The following is a 21,495-nucleotide window of genomic DNA, read 5'->3' as shown; positions in this document are numbered from 1 at the left end:
GCCTGGCAATGTCATCTGGCACCGGCGGCACCGGCGTGGGATGGGGACATGCAAAGCCCCAGCATTGTCCCAAAATCGCGGCTCTAACCTCGAGCACGGGTCATGTAAAAAACATGAATATGTGCATGTGGTGTTTTTGTGTGCAAAATGATGAATAAAGCATTCCAGTGCTGTCAATAAAAAGAAAATTGCTTACTGGAGAGGTTTCTATTTCTTCTTTGGTTAACCAGCTGAAATCAAAACTGTCAAGAGCCCAGCCAGAGCTGAACTGTAAGCCGAGAGCGCAGGCTGGCAGTCAGTGAATGGGATGTGATTGGGCAGCAGTGTGAATGTGAGCCTTTTGCAATTGTTTGCCCCCTCCCCACCCCGCGGCCGGGTGCGGGAGAGGAGGCAGACGTCGGGTTGGGCTGGGCAGGGCCGGGCCGGGCCTGTGTGTGTGTGTGTGGGGGGGGACGGGGACGCGTGCTGCCTCTCCCTGCCTGGCTGAGCATGAGGTAATGAAGCGAGGAGCGTGGCTGCAGGGCAGACTGGGCCCCGTGTTCCTACGCAACCAGGACTGATGGGGAGGCGCTGAGGGAGAGAAATGGGGCCGCCACCACTCTGCCCGCTCACCAAATGCGCCGTTCTTGTCCTTTCTTCCTTCCGTTTTCGTCCCAAGTGTCCTCTCTCTCTTTCTCGCTTGCTCTCATGTTATCCCTCTGTGGCTGATGCACATGACTTCCCCTCCAGCTCTGCTCTTCTTCTCTTCTCCCTCCTCCTTCTTGCTTGGTTTCATTCACTGTACACAGGCCCTTGTGTTTTTTTTTTTTTTTTATTTGCATCAGTCACGTGCAGGCTTGTTAGACCTGCATCGTAATTATGCAAATAAGATCTGCAAAGCAGCGCGCATGTAACAGAGGAAGGTATCACCACACACACACACACACACATACACAGAAAATACCAGATTGTAAACATTTCTTTTGGTCTGATTTAGTAAAAAAGGTGTTACAAATGGACAAGCATATCCAGAATTGTCAGCCTATTCCCACGGTTTATATTGCACCACACCTTGCCAAAAAGTCAGGACAGGGCTGCCTGGGTTCAGCTCACATGTCAACCCACAAATGAGTTCTAAATTTGTGCACCTTGGAATTTAAAACATGAAAAGTTGAGAACATCATAGTGATTTGCAGACATTTTTATTTCCCTTCTATTTGCTGAGACTGCTGGGTGTTTTATATAAAAAAAAACTTAATTGTTTATTCTCTTTAATCAATTGACAGTTCTAAAATGACAGTTCACTCTAAGGCGGGTAGGGGGATTTGTTATTTCATGAAGTGGACAGATTGTGGACTATGGGACTACGCATCACTTCATACCCTGATGCTCCCATCACTCTGGAACAGGGTCAGTCTGGACGCATCAGACCACGTGACCTTCTTCCACTGCATCACTCATCACTGTATCTGTATGTAGTGTGTTTGTAAATGCGTTTACTTTCACTGTTAAACCGAGCCGTTTTTTTTATTTTAATAAGAAATTCTTGCAAAGGAAAAATGACACAATATCCACAGAACACTGACTTGGAACCACAATGGCACCGCTACCTTAGACAAGTACGGGTCAGCCTCTGAATTGGAAAGCTGCAGATATAAAGGCGTGTCCTCATATTGACATTGGTCCTGCGTACACTGCGTATGTGTGCTGAGGCAGACAGCTCGCGAGATCATGGAGTCAACAAGTGTGGGTCTATTCTTAGCGCGCGGTGCCGGGCTGCTCCTCCTGCTCGAGCGAGGTAGGCCGGAGAAGGTGCGACTTCCTCTTGCCAGATCCCACTGGGCTGGATCGCACCACGCCCAGCTGCAGGGCCAGTGGGGCCCATTGGCCATCTGTCCCCGAGCAGCAGAGACGGGCACTGTCCCCAAGTGCAAGGACCAAGAAGAGGTTGGGAGGGGGAGTCGGTGAATTTGGGAGAGGGGGGGTGGTCTGGAGGTAGGCTGGTGGTGGGCTTCTTTGCTTTGTATGACCGCTGCGCTGTTTTCAGTCGCTCCTGGCAACGGCCTCCCACTTCCTCGGTTTTGGGTGGCAGGGTACTTATGGCTGGTCCACAGGCCCCCTCTCTCTCACCCTCTCTGTCCTATTTATGGTAATGAGCCATCTGCCCTCGCTCTGACAACTGCCCAAACAGGGAGGGTGCTGGGAGGACAGGTCCTGGCTGACGGGACAGGCGTGTAGTGTCGGTTTTTCTGTCCCCCACAGAAGCGATAGGAGTAGACGTCTTTTTTTTATACTGATTTTACTAACAATTGTTGTTTATGTGCTGCAGGAAGTAATAAAGACCTGCACTGAATGAATAGTGAATGAATGAGTTTACTGACTGTTATTCATTACAGTCTGGTGAAAAGTAGAGAGATGCATGTTGGAATGAACCAATCATTGACATTAAAAAAATGACAGCGTCTCTGATAACTGCATCGATACGAGACTGACCTGAGATGACCTGTTAGCCTCCTCTACGGGGTCAAAGAGCACTGACCCCATTAGGCATGTCTCCTTCGTCGCTTTACAGCCAGACCGTCTCAGCGCAGATGTTCCTTTGTGAATAACAATGTTGAAACATTAAATTAGGAAGTATTATATGAGCCTGCAGCTTGCATGAATGTTTAATATGGAAGTGCTTGAAACCCAATAGCATTTATTATCTGCTACTACCGTCCAGAAAAAAACACCAGCAAAGGTCGCATCGCCAGAATAAATTCTATTATTTATTACTATGGCATATAACTTTAAAATGATTTTTTGCTGATGTTGCAAAATACTGTTATGGAAGTACCTGATTACAAAATAGAGCATCATGTGAAGTGAAATGTCTATAAATGATCTCAATGTATTTTCACAATAAAATAGTTCACTATATCAAATCTAAAGGGTGATTATTTTGATTAAACTCGCATATCAACTTTAACATCCATTTAGTTACACCTACAATGTTATTACATTATACATGAGCAACCAGTCACTTACATTTTATTTAACTCCGTGTATTGCGTTAAATAAGTATTTATTTATTTACCTGTTTGTTTGTTTCTTTGTTTATTAGTAAATCCAATTGCCCTACGCCCACGTGTCTACTAGTATATCCAGCTAGAGAGTTGAGGTCTTGAGGAGAATAGGACCAGCATGTCTGCTCAATCGACACCGATATCCTGTGTGCATGCTGCTGATCAGTGGGTTTGTCCTGTAAAGAGACCTGTTCATACTTAAACTGGATTTTAGGCTGGATTAGTTTGCATTAGATTAGAAATCCATTGATTCCAACATTTTATCTTGATGACAATGATGTGATTTTCCATCCTCGTTTGCATTCATTTGTTAAACCTCTTATAGGGTTGTAGATTCTGCAACATTGCTGCTTTAAAAACTACTACTGCCACTGCAGTCCTGGCAAGACACTATAAATTGCTCCAGGGTGACTGTCCCTGTAAATAGTGATTGCAAGTCACTCTAGATAAGAGCATCAGCTAAGAGCAATGGCATTTAATGTAAACGCAATGTAGCCCGATTCCCAACTGCTTGCACTACTGATTGCCCTGTAGGTTTTATGTTAACCTGTCATTCATTAGACAAGAAGTGAGAAGGTTACTTTTGAGCCATCATAATTAAAGTAAAGCGACATGGGATTTACACTTTCTGAGGAACAGTCCCAGTGGGGTATGAAATCCAACTGCTAAACATGTTAACACTGGCTGACATCACACAAGGCAACATTTTTTTAAATTACAATGCGTACACATGTTATACAACTAACGTTGAATGTTGTTGCACATCCGACGTTTCTCAAATGGCTGCCTGGTGTGTCATAAGCCTACACTGTATCTTGCCTTACATGTGGCAGTCTGTGTTACCAGCGTGACCTGGATGTGACGCGCATGAAACTGTGGTCATGGTAACAGCACTTATCACACAGACATTATGAGGAAGGGAGGTTTGCTCATCAAGAAAAACATCATTTAAAAATCATTTTAAAACAAAGTTGGTTGACATTTTAGATTCTTTGGATTTAGACTTATACCAGCTAATTGGATCTATTTAAACAGTCAAATATGCAACATTTTACATGTTTACATTACATTATATTTTTACAAGAAAAGACTGCATGTTGTGCACTTTTTTTCTGATCACGTTTTGAAACATGAAGTTTCGGTTCTTCTTTTCTCAAGCAGGGAGACATAAACTGACAGTTTTTTGCAACATCCTGCTGCATACACACACACACACACACAGACACACACACACACACACACACATGCATACACATGCATGACCACATAACCTTCCTGTCTATGCTTGAATGCCCCCAACACTCATTCCACCACTTAAACATTTGCGATATGTATATATTTATTATCTCATAAAACCACTAAATTCTACAAAAGTGTTGTAACGTGAACGGCTGCTTAATGGTTAATGAGATGAGCTACGTGTGGGGTGACACCTCATGGACACATGCTGACAGTACAGGCAGACTCATGATTGAATGGCCTGTGCTTTGTTGGGATTTCAGGGTAAAAATGCCACACAGGCATTCGGGCAGCAAGTATTATATTGAGTGAAAGAACACTTTCACCTTTAGTCTCACAATTTGCGAATAAAACACGTTTTTCAGCATAAATGCAGTGAAGGTAGAGTGATCAGGCCTCATCGCCATGCTGTTTGTCGCATCCATATTGGCCAGCATGGTCGTGGCCATGACACTCAGCTCCATTTTAAAGTGACCAGACTTCCTCTTCTCTTGTGTCTGGACTGGATGAAAAAGCAAGTGTTGGTTGACTACTGCCACCTGCAGAGCAACATGGAGTAGTTGTTGGGCCTTTCTATAGAATGGAATGAAGGCAAAAAAAAATTCAGCTTCCTGGAGAATGAAAAAATGTTATAACATTGTAAAATAAAAAATATATATGTTAATGTGCTGGTAAGATGAATGCATGTTGGGTTACATACACAGTAAAAAAAAAAAACATTCTATGATGACCATACATGATGGGATAGCTGTGGATTTACTTTACCTATTTATTTTAAACATTCAGGTCTGATTAATTTTATTTTTATTTTAACTGTGATTTACCAAAAAAAAGAAAGGTTTTAGTATTAGTCACATTTTTTAATATTGGTTCTAGTATTATCCAAAAGAATCTGTTAGTGTGGGTTTGGCTTATTACAAAGAAACAAAAAAATGAAAGAAGTGATCGGGGTTGATTGTGTGTGAAAACCTTTGGTGTTGTGATGCACTGAACAGGTTTGCTGTCACAGTTTGCTGTGACCACGTAATCATTTGTAATCTGTTATCATGTGGACCATGATAAATCCATCATTAGTCCTCTACGGATGGAGTTTTTGTAGTAAATCATTGTAGCCCCCTGCAAATTGGTGCAAAGAATACTTCTGAGTGACTGAATTAAGCATTTCAATTGAAAATTGCATTTGTTTGCTTTTCACACTCACTTTAGTCTTAGGTGCACATTAAATTTTAACGAATTGCAATGACAAAGGGATTTACCCCCAGAATTTTAATACTCAGCTACCCATAAAGTATATACCAACTACAGAGCTACGATAAATATTTGATTAAATAATGTGAAATTATTAGTTATTATCTGGACTTCAAATGCAAATACTGGACTAATTTTCAGTTCTGGAAAATGAGCACTAACCAGAGGGCTATGTATTTATGCGGTTTACAAATATACAAATGCAAAGAAGGAAAAAAAAAGACTACAATTCGCATGCAATTTCCAAGCTGTGGCTAGAATGTAATTCCCATGAGGTACAGGTGATGGCGATATGAGGGGCTAAAATTCTCTTGTCTGAGGGCTGGCACAGTGCTATTATTGTTTAATTAAATTAAATTCTTCAAGCCAAATCCACACCAAAGTACCATTCAGTCGAGATGTATCAACTGACATAATATAAGAGGAGGCAAGTAGAAGAAAAAGTGGAATGCATTGCTTCACACTTCAGTCTGTCATAAAATAAGAATAAATGAGTAATAAAAAATATTATACATTTATTATACATTTTAAATGTTACACATTCAGTTTCAAGCACTTGACATTGATAATTGAGCACAGAACACCCAAATAATTGTATGATGAAGCCTAAATATTACAAACCACAAAGAAAGAAAATATGATAGAGATGAGTTTCATACAAAATGTTTTCATTTAAAGAAACTGCTATTTAATAGAGAAGAACATAGTAACATCATAACAATTGTGTTTCCATAATAATACCACATATAATAAGAGACTGTCATACAATAAAATCTCTCATACAGTAAAGCTAATGCAGTGTGCAATCATATTTAAATTTTCTACAGAAAGTGTATATATGTTAACTATATACATGATGATATTATTATTAGGCAAGAAATGCATGAAATCAGCAGCCCCACAGAGGGCTACGGCGGCGGAGATGTGACCAGGTCGGTGGGACTTTTCCCGGTGTTTTCGCATTGTCACCGAGAACAAGCTCGATGCACGGTGAGAACACCACGCGAGCGCAGCTTTTGGACTCATAAACGTCAGTGCTAAATGCCCATCCACGGCACACATCTATATCATTTTTCTCCTCTCCCACTTGCAGACCACGGTCGCACGAAGACCGCATGAGAGCCACGTTCCCATTGGCGGCCGCGGGAGAGACGGATGAGAGGCGCTCCGTGATTGGTCGAGGACCTTCCCATGTGATTTTTTTTCGGTCTTTGGGTACCTCAGAGTATGGCTCCTCCTGCTAGAGAAAGACTGGGCTGAACGGAGTAAGGGGGTAGCGTTAGGGGAAAAAGAAGAGGAGAAAAAAAAACACACACACACACAGTTTGATTAAATCTCACTCGATTCCCGCAACGGGGTTTTGTTCAGTGCAATGTTGAGCCACCTTTAATTCACGCCTCGAGATCGGACTTGGCTGGAATCAGAACGAAGGGGTTCTGTTTTCTTTTCATTTCTAAAAAAACCTCAAATGAACTCCGTCAGAGCTACTAACCGAAGACCCAGGCGAGTGTCGAGGCCGCGCCCGGTACAGCCGGAAAGGAACAACCAGGAAAGAGGTGAGCCCTGTTCTTAACGCCGCAAACCGCTTTTAATTCCACGCGACGGCCCGCTTTTGCTTCGCGCTAAACGAACGCCTTGTTCTGGGGGGAAAAATCCCACCCATTTTGGTTTAAAACGCGGGGTGACAGCCATTAATCTTAATCCCGGAGGGCCAGGAAACGCCGAGGCTCCGGAATAATAGGCGATAGCCCAGGCCGCGCTTTGTCTGCCTTGGGTTTGCCCCTAATCCTTTCGCATCTATTTGCGAGCTACGATTTTTGCATCCCCCGCCACCAAATATGTGTACAGACGCGTTCGGAACTGACGCGTTTATCCAGGCCGCGTTCGGTTTTTTTTGGTTTTAATAAAAAAACAGCCTGCCAGTAGCGTCGCCCTGCTAGCTAATTGCCATTGCAGCACGGCCAGCTGTTTTATGCTGCGTTAACCGAGCCCGGACCGCAGCCATTTTTTCCAGCTCCGAGGTGCAGAAAACGAGCCGATTGCCAGGCTCGGCCGGACGCGGCAAACGCGCAGACGGCGTGTTTTAATGCCGCGCGACCCGCGGCGCCTTTCTGCGGTTTATCGCGGGCCGGCCCGCTAGACGGCTTATTTGCTGCCTTCCTCCCCCACCGCCGTGTCTGGCTCGCTAGCTAGCTAGCTAACTGGCTAACGAGCGTAACCGGTGTCATGCCGTTCTTCGCCACCTTGTCAGAATTCCCTACCGCTAATGCAGATCGTTCGGGGAGGAAACAAGGAGCGGCCCGGTCCTAAAACCGAGCCCAGCCCCGGCGTAAATGTTTATGTGTGGATCCACAGGCAGCTTGAAGCGGCCGGCTCCGGCTAATGTCTTGTTCTGGATGCCATTGATCTGCTGCGCCATGAAATCGTTGCGTATGGGCAAATAGAGCAAAGTATGGACGTGCGGGTTTCGTGTTTTTTTTTTTTTTTTTTTTTTTTGGTAACCAGGAAAAAAAACACGTTCTACTCCGGACGAAAGACGTCCGTCATCTCTCGGTCTTGCGTTTCCCTCCTGCGTCGGCAGCGAGAAAGTGCGCAGTTTGTCATGAATGCTAGCCTGCTAGGCGGCTAGTCTACCATTTGTGTGTGCTTGTCATAAATCAGCAGAGCTGACCTAATGGCGTACTGCCTGCTTGTGATGTCAGGGAGGAAAGAAGAGAAAGAGGGAAAAGAAAGAAAGAAAAGCAACAGAACAAATGCCAATGCAAAAAAAAAAAAAAAATCAAATGGGCGTGCGCCTAAATGTATTTTGCGCTCCGTCTCCTCGCCGTTTTCTTGCTGGTTCTCTGTCAGGCCAGAACGCCTCACGTTTTGTACGTAAACACGGGCCGCCTCGCACTTCCACTTCATGCGCCGAAACGCGAACGCTGTCGTCAAATACAGCCACGCTGCATCGTCGCCTGCGTTCAGCCTGCGTGGGAAATGCTCCGAGGTGTGCATTTTTAGTAACATAAGGGAGAAAATGGCACTTGATGCATCGTGTTTTATTATTATTTAATTTTTAAAAAATCGTTTGTAAGAGGGAACTGTAAACTGTCCGTGATTCCCCCCCTTTGTCTTGGTGGATCGGCGTGGTGAGAAATTAGTGGTTTTGGGCCTTTGGCTCTGCATTTGAACTCTGGGGAAGGTGACGGGTGTTTCTTCACTGTGGCTTTTGCTTTGTGTCCTGGCCCAGTGGTTGTCTCTTCCAGTTTGCCTCCTAGGTGCCTTGTCCACCTTGATCCATCAGTTTTCGCCCCTTCGTTGTGGAACCTCCAGAGCCTGAATGTTACCAAAAAATAAAGGAACAGTGTGCTTTTTTTAGGTTAGATTATTTACTTATTGGTCAGCTAAGCTAATGCAATACAATTTGCTCTGGTTTAGAAATTGAAAATGCTTCCCCGATGCCATTCCTTCAATGTCAAGGATACCTAAACATGAATTGGTGTTGGTGGTACATGTCTTGAGTAGGATTCTTTTTTTATTCCTGTTTCCTTTGTGTCTGTAGCTTCACCATTGAGGTTTTTGCTGCCAGTGCATGTACTGTACATGATATGCTGCTTTCATTCTCTTGCACTCAGTTTTGGTGACGGGGCAACTCCGAGCAAGCGGTGGCCAGGGGACCATCGGCCGTCACCTGGCACAAAATCACTTAGTTTCTTCAGAAAGCTTTGTCTAATGTAGCTGGAATGCATACCAAATTCTTTGGACATATTAATGGTGTTAAATATTAATGTGGATTAGATTTTTAATTTTTTGCCGTTTTAGTCTTAGTGATTAATTTATTTACAGCAATGGATTTTTTTCCCCTTTTGTTTCAGGCCTTTGTGAGGCTTTGAACTTGGAAATAAGGGGAAAATAGCCGTGGTCTTATTTAATCAATGCTTAAGACTGTTAATATCATTCACCGCGCTGTAGACCCCCTAATTTTACTGCACAGAACCACTCATGTGCTCATGTTATGACTCTAAATGTGAATTGTGGCACGAGTTTAGTCCCTGAGCCACGTTCATTTCTCCTCCTTAGTACGGCGCTGCAGTTCTGTGTCGTTAGTGCTCCAAATATTAAACAGACCTTTGAGTGACCTGCCTATTTTTGCCAGCGTGAGAATTGTGTTTCCACTAAATGATGCTTCTAGGTGTTTGTGGCGGGGTCTGGCTGCGTCCGCGTTGTGCTGTCGGTGCTGTGTTTGTAGTGGTTACTGGACTAGTAGCCCGGGTGAGCTCGCTGCAACCAGAGCAACAGGAGCAAGCTGTCTCTGGCACCGTCTCAGTCGCCATCGGGATGGACTCCCGCTCACCTGAAGGTAAACTGGAATCACTGCAGTCTAATTCAGGCCCTTCTTGTGGATCGTGGAATCGTAAACAGCTTTGTTAATTTGTAAATTAGCTTGACAGTCATGGGTTGGTTTTGGAGTTCGGAGGCTATTCTGAATGAACATTAACGTATTTCATGAAGGATCCGGACACAAGTGCACAACTCAGACCTGCCGTTTGTGTCTTCTTCACGTGGGTCTCGACATTATTAATTGTTGAAGTGGTTAAACAACTTATTTTCTTCTCATGTATGCTGAAGTTGCCTGTAGTGTGAATTATTTCATCGAAGGTACACATTGGCTTTACATCAATCTGCCAGATGCACCTCCCATAAAATGGGGTAGGTTTTCCTCAGGCCACAGAAAACGGCTCTAACCCAATATGGTGTGGATGCCTGAAGGTGCCTTGTGCATTCTGTAGGCCTACATGAATCGTACTTTATTTCCCTTGCCCATCTCACAGATTCTTCCTTGGATTGCGATCTGGGGAACCTGGAGTCCAGGTCAATACCTTGAACAAACCATTTCGGCACAAAATTGACCACACGCCCGGGTGAATCATTCTACTAAAAGAGGCCACCAATAGCTGTGAATACTTTGGATGTGAATTGGTGTTGGTGGTACATGTCAAGGTAACTTGTACGTCAGTGTCAAGTTTCTCAGCAGAACATTGCCCAAACATCACACTTCCTGCATTGCCCTGCATCGTGCCGCCATCTCTTCCCCAGGTAAACACACAACTGGCCGTTCACGTGATGTAAATGACAACGTGACTCATCTGACCAGGTGACCTCCTCTTATTGCGCTGTGCCCTTGTGCCCGTTTTAGGAGCCCCATCAGCAGCCGCAGGGATGTGTGTATTATGAGAGATTTGCCATGGGCAGCATTAAAGTTTGTTTCTAATATTTTTACCCCCTGACCGGTGCCATTCTGTCAAGATATCAGTAATATTCACATGTCTGTTCTTTACTACTTCTGCCTCCCCACTTAACCCCCCCCCCCTTCCCAAACGACAATTAATTAGGTTGAGGTGTTAAACAGCCAAAAGCCCTTATTCTGCTTTGCAGAGTAGTAGTGTACATACCTTTTTTCCAATGTAAACAAAGTCCTGGGAAAGGAGGGGGTTCTGGCTGCAGTTGCGTGTGAAATAAGGCACACCCATGCTTTCTTAAATGAGTTATCATAATGGAAGAATCTTCTGATTTCTCTTGCTGCATAAAAGTTCATTTGCTCTGTAAAATGGGCTCACTATAGAAGAGATAACGTATGGTTGTGATATGCTTTGCAACTGAAAAACATTTGTCCCCATGATGTCCATTTGAAAGTGATAAGGGAATTAGTAATGATTGTGGCAGTTTGTTTGCAGGGTGGGTTGGAAATAAGGTTTTCCAGTTGTAGGAGTGGTACGAACTGAGAAACGTCATCGCCTAGCCATTGATGTAGGCTTAGAAAAATACATCCCACACATTCAGTTTTTCTTTTTATCTTACCAGTGGTATAAACCTCACTTAATCTTCAAGAAATATCAAAGCATTTCAGCCTACTTTCTTGTAGAACGGAGTCAAAGTACTTTAGTCTGATCTCTAGATTTGTAATTGAGTTCAACAAAAGCCTTGTGGTAATCCCAGATCATTTTTGGTGCTATCAACCTTCCGCATCTTTCAATGCTTCTTAATGGATTTCAGACCCTTTTAATAACAACAAACGCCTCATTAGCAATCAACAATTTTTTTTAGTCACACGCCCTAAAAACACAAATATGACTGACGTGAACCCCATTCCTGCAGTGCATGTATCACTATTTTATGATTACGGGTTCATTGTCCTACTTTTGACATAATTAAATACTTTGTCTTTCAGGGCTTTTTTTGTCCTGTGTACTGTTTGGTGTGACCGAATAATCTAATGTCATTCAGATTTGAATCGTGTGTGAGTTCATCTTTAGAGTGTGTGTTAAGCGGTCAGTAATTCAGTGTTTTGAGCTCATTTACACATTTTCCCTTGAATTGCTGACTAGCTTCGTTCTGCAGCATCACGCCTTTTGTGCTCTTTTGTATCTAACAATTTCAAAGCTATTAACATCATGCCCAACCCAAAGTGTGTGTGTGTGTGTGTGTGTGTATATATATATATATGACCTATTACACATTATTTTACCATAAGGCCAGGGTAATATTAACTGTACAGGAAGGGACATTTTATTGCTCTTTTGTCAGGACATATATGGCAGGACAACTCTATTGATAATGACCTTTATGTCTTGAAGAGTTCAAAGTAACAATGACCCATGAAGGAAACGTCCAGTGCCACTCTGAGAAAGTGCCGAAGAAGTGTTGCATTTTCGCTGAACTGGGATGGGTCAGCTCAGTGTTGAGTTACATGGCTGTCATCAAAGGCATGCCAGACCAGTGTAGCGACCCCTTTCCGCACCCCCCACCACGGGGGGCTCCATGCTTCTCCGTCCCCCGAGTCCTTTCACCTGCTTGACCCCCCACAGCTGCTGAGGAGCACAGGCCTCCTGACCAGAGGAGAGGCCTGCAAATGGCCGACCCAGGCTGTCTAAGCTTTTTAATTACTTCGCTTTTAGGTGAGGTGCTCTTTAAAATGATCAAGCGTTTATTCGATGTTCGTGGTTTTGTAGAAGGACTTCCGTTTTAGAAGGTGACACACAAGGTCGTCAGTAGAGAGCAGACGTTTGTCCTTCAAAGAGCACCTTTCTGTGCTGAGGATCAAAACTTGTATTGTACAGAGTTCATTTCTTGTCAGTCAGAGATTTGAAGTCTGCTGTACTGGAACAGTCGTCCTGAATTAAAAAGGTTGAACTGAATACAAACCCCTCATAAATAGATGCCTTATGTGCCATGTATTGAAGTCAGGATTAGGGGCATCACGCCGGTACCCAGATCCATGCAAAGTGTGGCATGATTGCTTATTCTTAATTTGCTGTTGTAAGATAATGTAGATGTGTTCAACGTTTGAATGTAATGTGAAAAAAGGTTATGGCATAAGTACCTGTTTTTTCTAAACGGTTGCACAATGATCATTACCAGCAAACCTGCTGTCTCACGTTGCCATTTTTGAAATGTGGCACGCCTTGTTTCTACATGCTTCCCAATTGATCATGCAATTCCAACATTTAATGTATTTAAACTTTTAAATATTCTTCATAGCCTGTGTATAGATTTTTAAATGAGAATAATCAGAAAGTTGATATCTGGACAATCTTTTAAATCTAGCTTGTTAATTGCTAGCAAGACACTTAACCCTGAGTGTCTCCAGGGGGGACTGTCCCTGTAACTACTGATTGCAAGTCGCTCTGGACAAGGGCGTCTGGTAAATGCTGTAAATGTTAATGCTAGCGTGCCTCCAAAATGTACATGTCTCTGGTTTGGATTCTTGAACCAATGGAGATGAAAGGTGTTTGGCTAGAACTGTGTGTGGATTTTCATTGTTCACAAGTAGTCTGGTAGTGGCCTTCTGTTGTTTTCCATGTGTATTGTAAGTGGGGCCTTTCTCTCTCTAAGGATTGAAAATAATTAGTTTCCTCTTATGGTTGCACTTTTGCTTTTAGAAACTTTAGTAATAATAGAAATTCTAACACCACAAATAAATGTTGCAACTTAACTGAATACTGTACTATAGACCATCCGTACTGAGACACATCACACACAGAAGAAATGGTGGCGGTGACCGACAAGTGTGATTTTCTTAAATACCACAATAGCTGACTGGCAGCATCTTCCTGTTCCGCAGATGAAGAGGTTCCTGCAGATATGGTGGCAGACGAATCTGGTCCAGGAGCTCAAAACAGTCCATACCAACTTCGTAGAAAGTCACTTTTGCCCAAGAGAACCGCGTGTCCGACAAGCAAGACGAGCATGGAGGTAAGTGTGGCTCAGTGATTTTATTTTGCAAGTGTTTCGCTTTTTCCCAACTCCCCCACCATGCACAGCCATTCCGCCAGCCCAGGGGGGGTCAATTAGCTTTCAGCGTGACTTCTGGAAATGAACTCAGAATAGCCCAGGACCACGGCCCACTTATGCTGCTGGTTCCCTAAAAGTGCCATTATTAACATTTTAAGCTCTCTGTGTGTGTTTTCCACATGCTGAGACAGTGATGTACTTTAGTCATTGTAAAGGTGAAGTTTCACCATGTAGCAGAAACTAATTAAAGCCCTCGAACACATTAAAAAATGCTGACATTTAAACAAAGGCCATTTGATGTAATGCCCTCATTTGGTCCAATTAAATCAATCGAATCTTTGACTGATTAACATGTTAAGCAGTGATAAAGCAATTCAATAATCTCAGTTTTCTCTGAGTTTGTGTTAACCCCATTATATCTGGGTTATTTACAGCAGGGAAGAGGTGTCTCATGCCTGTCCTTTCATTCATAGGGTGCTTCCACTTCAACAACAGAGAACTTTGGTCATCGGGCCAAACGTGCCCGAGTGTCAGGCAAATCACAAGAGCTACCAGGTATGGTATCAGATGGCTTCCTAAAGATGGAGTAATTTCTATTTTCTTTTTTAACAGTGAAGAAGGGTTGCGTATTAATTAGTTGCGTGGACAAATGATGCATAATCATGTCATATCTATGTTATGTGCAGAATTTCTTACTAAAGTTGATCATCACAAACCTGGTCTAGACTGGGTTTGTTGGTTCATCTGAATGGCATTGATTAATTTGTACTGTTAAGTGGATCTTCATGCTGGCTCACTTCTTGGTGCAAGCATCCTATCACTTTTCATTTATGTAGGAAACAAACGTACTCGCAAGTGACTGTGATATAAGAGGGATAATCCACGCAGAGGTGGATTAACCATTACATAAACAGCATCTCAATGAAAATTCGATTCTTCTGATATGTAAGGACTAGAGGTAGCATCACACATTTTGAATTGTAAAGTTACTGTGAGGAGAAGAATAATCAGATTTTATGTTAATGTTAGCCATGTTCATGTAGTAGTTTTTGCACCTACACTGTGCCGGCTATGGAGATTAAGATGGAGCCATTTTGAAGAATACAGTGCAAGAAACATATTTGGCGTTTGTTGTATCAGGAGAACGTGTAGTATGTTTGATGAATCTGTCTCTCTTTACCTTCATGGCTGCTTTGTTCACTATTGTCGTCATCAAAAGCCACTTGATGAGAGATGCTCATTAACATGAGTGAATGATCAAGTGTTCAGCAATAATAAAGTGTTCTTCAGGGCTTTTGTAAAACGTCCCTGTTGTCTAACTTAAGGAGAGAAGAAGATTGTAAAAATGCAGCAATCACAGCTTTCTGATTTGGAGAGACTCAAGCATTCAACTTTTTGCTTTGTTTTCTATTTCTTTGTCTATTACATAATCTCATGTATTTCATAGTTCTGTGTCTTCAGTTTGTATAAAATGCAAGACTCAAGAATGAGTAGGTGCATCCAAACTTTCCCTTTTGTTAAGTGACCGTGTACACCACCTCTGTTCATTCTCTCCAGCACAACACTTGTGCTAGAGGCTATGGCTGACTGCTTTACTAGACGTTACATTTAATTTACATTTTTTTTTTTTTTTTTTTTTGGCATTTGCATTTGCATAGTAACTGAGCAAGTAGGCTAGTGATAAATATTTTAGCCATCCAGTTGGACAGATCTACTTGTGAAATCCCCTGATTTGAGCCCGGCACTTTCCAAGCCAGTTGTTTCCATCATTTGGGATCAAATTCAGCGGAAAATAAGCATGCAAATTCTGTAAAGGATCCAGGTGCTTGAAACCGGGTGCATCTGTCTGCCACGTTGGTGCTGCGTCTCTGCTGCGGCAGTCAGCTCGACGTTCAGATCTTCTGCTCTCCTCTCTCCAGCGGCGCCGGCAGAGCAGTACCTCCAGGTCAAGCTGCCCGACGAGGTGGTTCTGAAGATTTTCTCGTACCTGCTGGAGCAGGACCTGTGCCGGGCTGCCTGCGTGTGCAAGCGTTTCAGCGAGCTGGCCAACGACCCCATACTCTGGTAATACACCTTTGCTGGCATTTTATGCATGTAGCAATTACTTCTAGAATTTGTATGAAGAACTACTGAGGCAAGCTTCACATCCTCATTTTGAGCAGTATGTGTTCGAACCACCACAGTTTTCATCTATTGTTGCAGCACGGTTTGTAATTCGCGCTGTTTGCCCCGGTCCGGTTTGCAGGAAAAGGCTCTACATGGATGTGTTCGAGTATACACGTCCCATGATGCATCCTGAGTCCGGAAAGTTCTACCAGATTAACCCTGAAGAGTATGAACAGCCCAACCCCTGGAAGGAAAGCTTTCAGCAGCTGGTATGTTAAAAATGTATTTCTTGTTTGCACAAAACAAAAGTTATAGATTTTGCACAAAACCTGTAGCATTTTTCGAATTGTTCTTTGTGTTCACAGTACAAAGGAGCACATGTGAAGCCAGGCTTTGCTGAGCACTTCTACAGCAACCCTAACAGATACAAAGGGAGAGACAACATGCTGGTGAGCATTTGCTGCCCCTTTTTGTGGTTGGAAACTGGGAAAAATCAACTTCTTGAGCGGGAAACCAACACCCTGTGTTCCTTCTCTGCAGTACTATGACACCATTGAGGATGCTCTTGGAGGTGTGCAGGAAGCCCACTTTGATGGCCTGATATTTGTTCACTCTGGGATTTACACAGATGAATGGATATATATCGAGTCACCGATTACAATGATAGGAGCTGGTAATTGTTTTGTGCTCTTTAGCTTTTTGTATTGAGCTCTATGGATTTGTTGTGCTGCCCATCATAAATTACTTTTTAAAAATGTTTCATGTTAGCACCAGGAAAAGTGGCGGACAAAGTAATCATTGAGAACACAAGAGACTCTACGTTTGTGTTCATGGAAGGGTCCGAGGATGCATACGTGGGTTACATGACCATACGGGTATGGGATCATCTTCTATATTTTTAGCAAAAGTCTGGCTGGTTAACAATCAAAACTGAGAGGATGAAATGGAAATTTGTCTTATGCATTATTATTATAGTTCAACCCTGATGATAAGTCAGCCCAACACCATAACGCCCACCATTGCTTGGAGATCACGGTCAACTGTAGCCCCATCATTGACCACTGCATCATTCGCAGTACCTGCACAGGTAAGTCTTTTTTTTAATTTTTTTATGCTGTGAATACCTTCATCACAATGGTTTTTGATCAGGGGTACGTCCATATGAAATTCAGTGTGTGAAATAGTTGCATTATACAGTATCCGGTCAGTTGCTGCCATATGTTCTCTTGGTTGGCATTGGCCTTTCGGTGCTCCTTGTCATGAATTTTGGAGAGACATTCTGTGTTGTGATCTGTCCATGTATTTCCTGTATTATCGAAATGCATTCATTACCTTTTGGTTATGGTATTTGACCAACAGGATATAACAATGTGCATTGTGTACTGCATCCCTGTCGTTTATTTGTGTGATTTTTGCAGATCAGCGGCCAGGTTATAATCCCTTATTTTTGCTTTTGACTCCTGTGGTCTGTTGGTAGTTGTAGTGCTAAAGAAAGCATGCGCTGTTGTGTTCCTGCAGTGGGCTCAGCAGTGTGTGTCAGCGGCCAGGGAGCCTGTCCAACAATCAAGCACTGCAACATCAGTGACTGTGAGAACGTGGGACTGTACATCACCGACCATGCGCAGGTTAGCACCCTGTAATAACGTTGTGGTTGTTTGATTAATGCTTTGAATACAGTAAATTAATTGTAGCTCAAATCATTGGACATTTTTTATTTTGTGCATGCTATTGGACAATGTTCTCATGATCCTCACTCATCTTTCCAGGGTATATATGAAGACAATGAGATATCCAATAATGCTTTAGCTGGTATCTGGGTGAAAAACCACGGCAACCCCATCATCAGAAGAAACCACATCCATCATGGAAGAGATGTGGGCGTGTTTACTTTTGACCATGGCATGGTAAACATAACTGTGACCTTTTTCTGTCAGTCCTGTAGATTAATGTCCAGTGTTTTTGTGCCACGTTCAAATAGGGGCTATACAACCCAAAGGTTAACTCAGAGAAGCAACCCAGAATCTCGGGTTGTAGATAAATGACTTCATCTGATGCTGAAAACAGCTTGCTGGTTCATCTGCTGTACTGGAACTTTGCATCTTAAGGATTTCGACCTCCCCCTTTTTTCCTTTCATGAATAGCAACACCTTGGAATAATAATGGGTTCTCTGTTCCTTTGCCGCCCCCTGCAGGGCTACTTTGAGAGCTGCAACATCCACAGGAATCGGATAGCAGGTTTCGAGGTGAAGGCGTATGCCAATCCCACGGTGGTACGTTGTGAAATCCACCACGGGCAGACAGGCGGGATCTACGTGCATGAGAAGGGACGCGGGCAGTTCATCGAGAACAAGATCTATGCAAACAATTTCGCTGGCGTCTGGATTACCTCAAACAGTGACCCCACCATTAGGTGCAATAGCTTGATCCTCACGTTAGAGATGATAATATAGATGTTATAGATCATAATGTCAGGTAAAGCTTCATGCATACATTTTTAATTTGCAGGAGTAATGCCATCTACAATGGGAACCAAGGGGGTGTTTACATTTTTGGTGATGGGCGTGGCCTCATAGAAGGAAATGACATCTATGGCAACGCCTTGGCTGGAATACAGATAAGGACGAACAGCTGCCCCATCGTTCGACACAACAAGATTCATGATGGCCAGCATGGTGGCATCTACGTGGTTCGTATGAAATCCTTCTTTCCAGGAAATGTTCCGGGCTGTTTGTTGTGCGTGTAACATGCCTCTGTGCCTGTCCGACAGCATGAGAAAGGCCAGGGTGTCATCGAGGAGAATGAGGTGTACAGCAACACCCTGGCAGGCGTGTGGGTGACCACCGGGAGCACGCCAGTCCTGCGGAGGAATAGGATCCACAGCGGGAAGCAGGTACAGGGGAGACACCTCGTGAAGAGTCTTAACCAGTTTTAACTCCCGCTGCCGTATTGACGCTTCGCTTTTACCTGTGTGTGCAGGTTGGCGTGTATTTCTATGACAACGGCCACGGTGTGCTGGAGGACAATGATATCTACAATCACATGTACTCTGGTGTCCAGATCAGGTCAGCAGTAACTTCACCTAATCCCATTTGGAAATTAGGTTGGGAATGTGGTATAGACGGGCATCTGTTAACTACTCGTTATTTACTTATTGTTGACTTTTTTTTTTTTTTTTTGGCCTCGTAGAACTGGCAGCAACCCCAAGATAAGAAGAAATAAGATCTGGGGAGGTCAAAATGGCGGGATCCTTGTTTACAATTCCGGTAGGATTCTTTCAGCAATTGAAACGCGAACGCAGTTTGTTTGTTTCATAGTCGCATGACTGGATTTACTTTTGAGCTTGATTTGCATTCGTGGAAAATTAATCATCCCGCTCCTTTTCATAGGTTTGGGTTTCATTGAGGACAATGAGATCTTTGATAATGCCATGGCAGGAGTATGGATCAAGACCGACAGCAACCCTACACTGCGGAGGAACAAAATCCATGATGGCCGGGATGGTGGAATCTGCATATTCAACGGAGGAAGAGGTGAGCAGTGCGAATTAATTGTATTTTTGTTTATCTCTGTGCATTATCATTATTTCGTGAAGTTACTACAGTGAAGAAGTGTGCGTCTGTGCTTGCTTTTAATGACCCCGATTGGCACTGTGTTTGTAGGTCTGCTGGAGGAGAATGACATCTTCAGAAATGCCCAGGCTGGTGTTCTCATCAGCACCAATAGCCACCCCGTCCTGCGCAAGAACAGGATATTTGACGGTTTTGCAGCAGGTAACAAGTGTTGTCATGTCCCTAAGACAAAAGGACGTGAAGGGATATGAAAATCATTTGCTAACTGACCTTTTTTTTTTTTCCCCTGTCTGAAAAGGCATTGAGATTACAAATCATGCTACAGCAACACTAGAGGGCAATCAGATTTTTAACAACCGCTTTGGAGGCCTGTTTCTCGCTTCTGGTGTCAACGTTACAATGAAAGGTACAAAGTAAAATCGAGCCTGCACAACCAACAAATGCTCCGCTGCAGTGTCCTTCTGTTGGTGACACGTCTTTTATTGCAGATAACAAAATAATGAACAATCAAGACGCAATTGAAAAGGCTGTGAGTAGAGGTCAGTGCCTGTACAAGATTTCCAGTTACACCAGCTACCCAATGCACGACTTTTACAGGTAACACTCTTGACCTTTTGGTCATTTTTGTTTGATTTGGCTGCTGCTTGCATAGGACGCTCTTGATATCAACCCACTCTACCTCTCCCCATACAGGTGCCATACCTGTAACACGACGGACCGCAACGCAATCTGTGTGAACTGTATCAAGAAGTGTCATCAAGGGCATGATGTGGAGTTCATTAGGCATGATAGGTCAGTCTCCTTTCCAGTCCTGCTCCATGTAATGGTACAATATGTATGCTGGAACATCTAGTGGCACCGAGTGGTCAAACAAGTACCATATTTAGAGGGTTAGGGGCCAACTGGCCTCCTCTGCCCCAAAGATGATTGATCTTTAAATAAAGCTTAGCTGAATTATTGAACCGGTGGTTACTTCAGGCATGTAACTATCCTCATTTCATCCATAGGTTTTTCTGTGATTGTGGAGCTGGGACTTTGTCAAACCCCTGCACACTGGCGGGAGAACCGACGCATGACACAGACACGCTGTACGACTCGGCCCCCCCTATAGAGTCCAACACCCTGCAGCACAACTGAGCAGGAGCATGGAGGCGACCAGCCCTCCCTCAGAGACTCCCTGAGTTCGCTCAGACCCAGAGGGGATAACAAGCTAGAAATAATGAAATTTCACTTTAAGGGACATTGTAAAGCATTGACTTGGATAACACAAGCTGAAAGGGGACATTTATATTTAAACAAACAAAAAAGAAAACAAAGAAACTGTTCTGCTGTGGACATGGCGCATCCCTTCCCCCCCCTCCCCCGTTAGCTTTTCCGCAAAGTCTCTGCGATTTAAGATGAATTTTTAAGAGGATGGGCGGGGCTATAGGATGGCGTGCTGAAGTATATTGACTCAGGTTTTGGTGGTGTGATTGTGGAATAGGGGAGAGACTGACTGTAGCCCCCAGAAGGTGGCTGTACGACCCTACGGACGCTGCTCAGAGCCATAGTGGAGATGGAAGTCCCAAAACAGGATGTAGTCCCATGTCATGCTTCTGCTGCCCATCTCTGGACAACAGTCACGCTTGTGTATATGTATGGACAGAAATGACCCAGCACTTCAGCTTTTTTTTTTTTTTTTTCTTCCCCCTCTCCCCTCCCCGTTTTGATTTTAACGCTTTCATGTAGTTTTGTATTTTCAAGCAAAAATCTTAATGTACTTGAATGTCTTTTTATTTTATTAAATATATTAATTTTTTGGGGGGGAGGGTTATTATACTTTAGACTTGCTGTAATTATACTCATGCCACAGGGTATATGTTCTTTCTGTGAAAGAGAATATTGGGGTGGGGAAAAAAAAAAAGAAAATGGAAAAACACTAAATGCTCTCCAGCAATGTTGAATTTAAGGCATTGACGACTTAAAATATATATCTAACGAAAAAGAAAAAGCTTAAAAAAAAAAAAAAAGAAACT

General features: G+C 43.3%; 1 protein-coding gene across 2 annotated transcripts; it reads left to right on the top strand.

The window, feature by feature from the left end:
* The first annotated feature begins 6,752 nt into the window (after positions 1-6,752).
* fbxo11a (F-box protein 11a) lies at positions 6,753-21,278 on the top strand. 2 transcript variants are annotated; one of them, XM_028990169.1, is made up of 22 exons: positions 6,753-7,087; positions 13,636-13,766; positions 14,279-14,360; positions 15,725-15,869; positions 16,051-16,180; positions 16,277-16,360; positions 16,452-16,584; positions 16,680-16,786; positions 16,887-16,998; positions 17,430-17,536; positions 17,678-17,815; positions 18,104-18,321; positions 18,417-18,597; positions 18,679-18,801; positions 18,888-18,973; positions 19,098-19,174; positions 19,298-19,441; positions 19,571-19,681; positions 19,779-19,886; positions 19,969-20,077; positions 20,174-20,272; positions 20,488-21,278. In XM_028990169.1, the coding sequence occupies exons 1-22, from the start codon at positions 7,000-7,002 to the stop codon at positions 20,615-20,617; spliced, it is 2,643 nt and encodes an 880-aa protein (XP_028846002.1). In that variant the 5' UTR covers positions 6,753-6,999; the 3' UTR covers positions 20,618-21,278. The 2 variants fall into 2 exon arrangements, with proteins under 2 accessions (XP_028846002.1, XP_028846001.1); XM_028990168.1 differs by lacking the exon at positions 6,753-7,087 and adding an exon at positions 9,737-9,873.
* The last annotated feature ends 217 nt before the right edge of the window (positions 21,279-21,495 follow it).

This window comes from Denticeps clupeoides, chromosome 8 (assembly GCF_900700375.1).
Source record: "Denticeps clupeoides chromosome 8, fDenClu1.1, whole genome shotgun sequence".
In the NCBI taxonomy this organism is placed as follows: domain Eukaryota; kingdom Metazoa; phylum Chordata; class Actinopteri; order Clupeiformes; family Denticipitidae; genus Denticeps; species Denticeps clupeoides.
The sequence above is the reverse complement of the archived record's forward strand: the minus strand, read 5'-3'. Positions and strand labels throughout refer to the sequence as shown.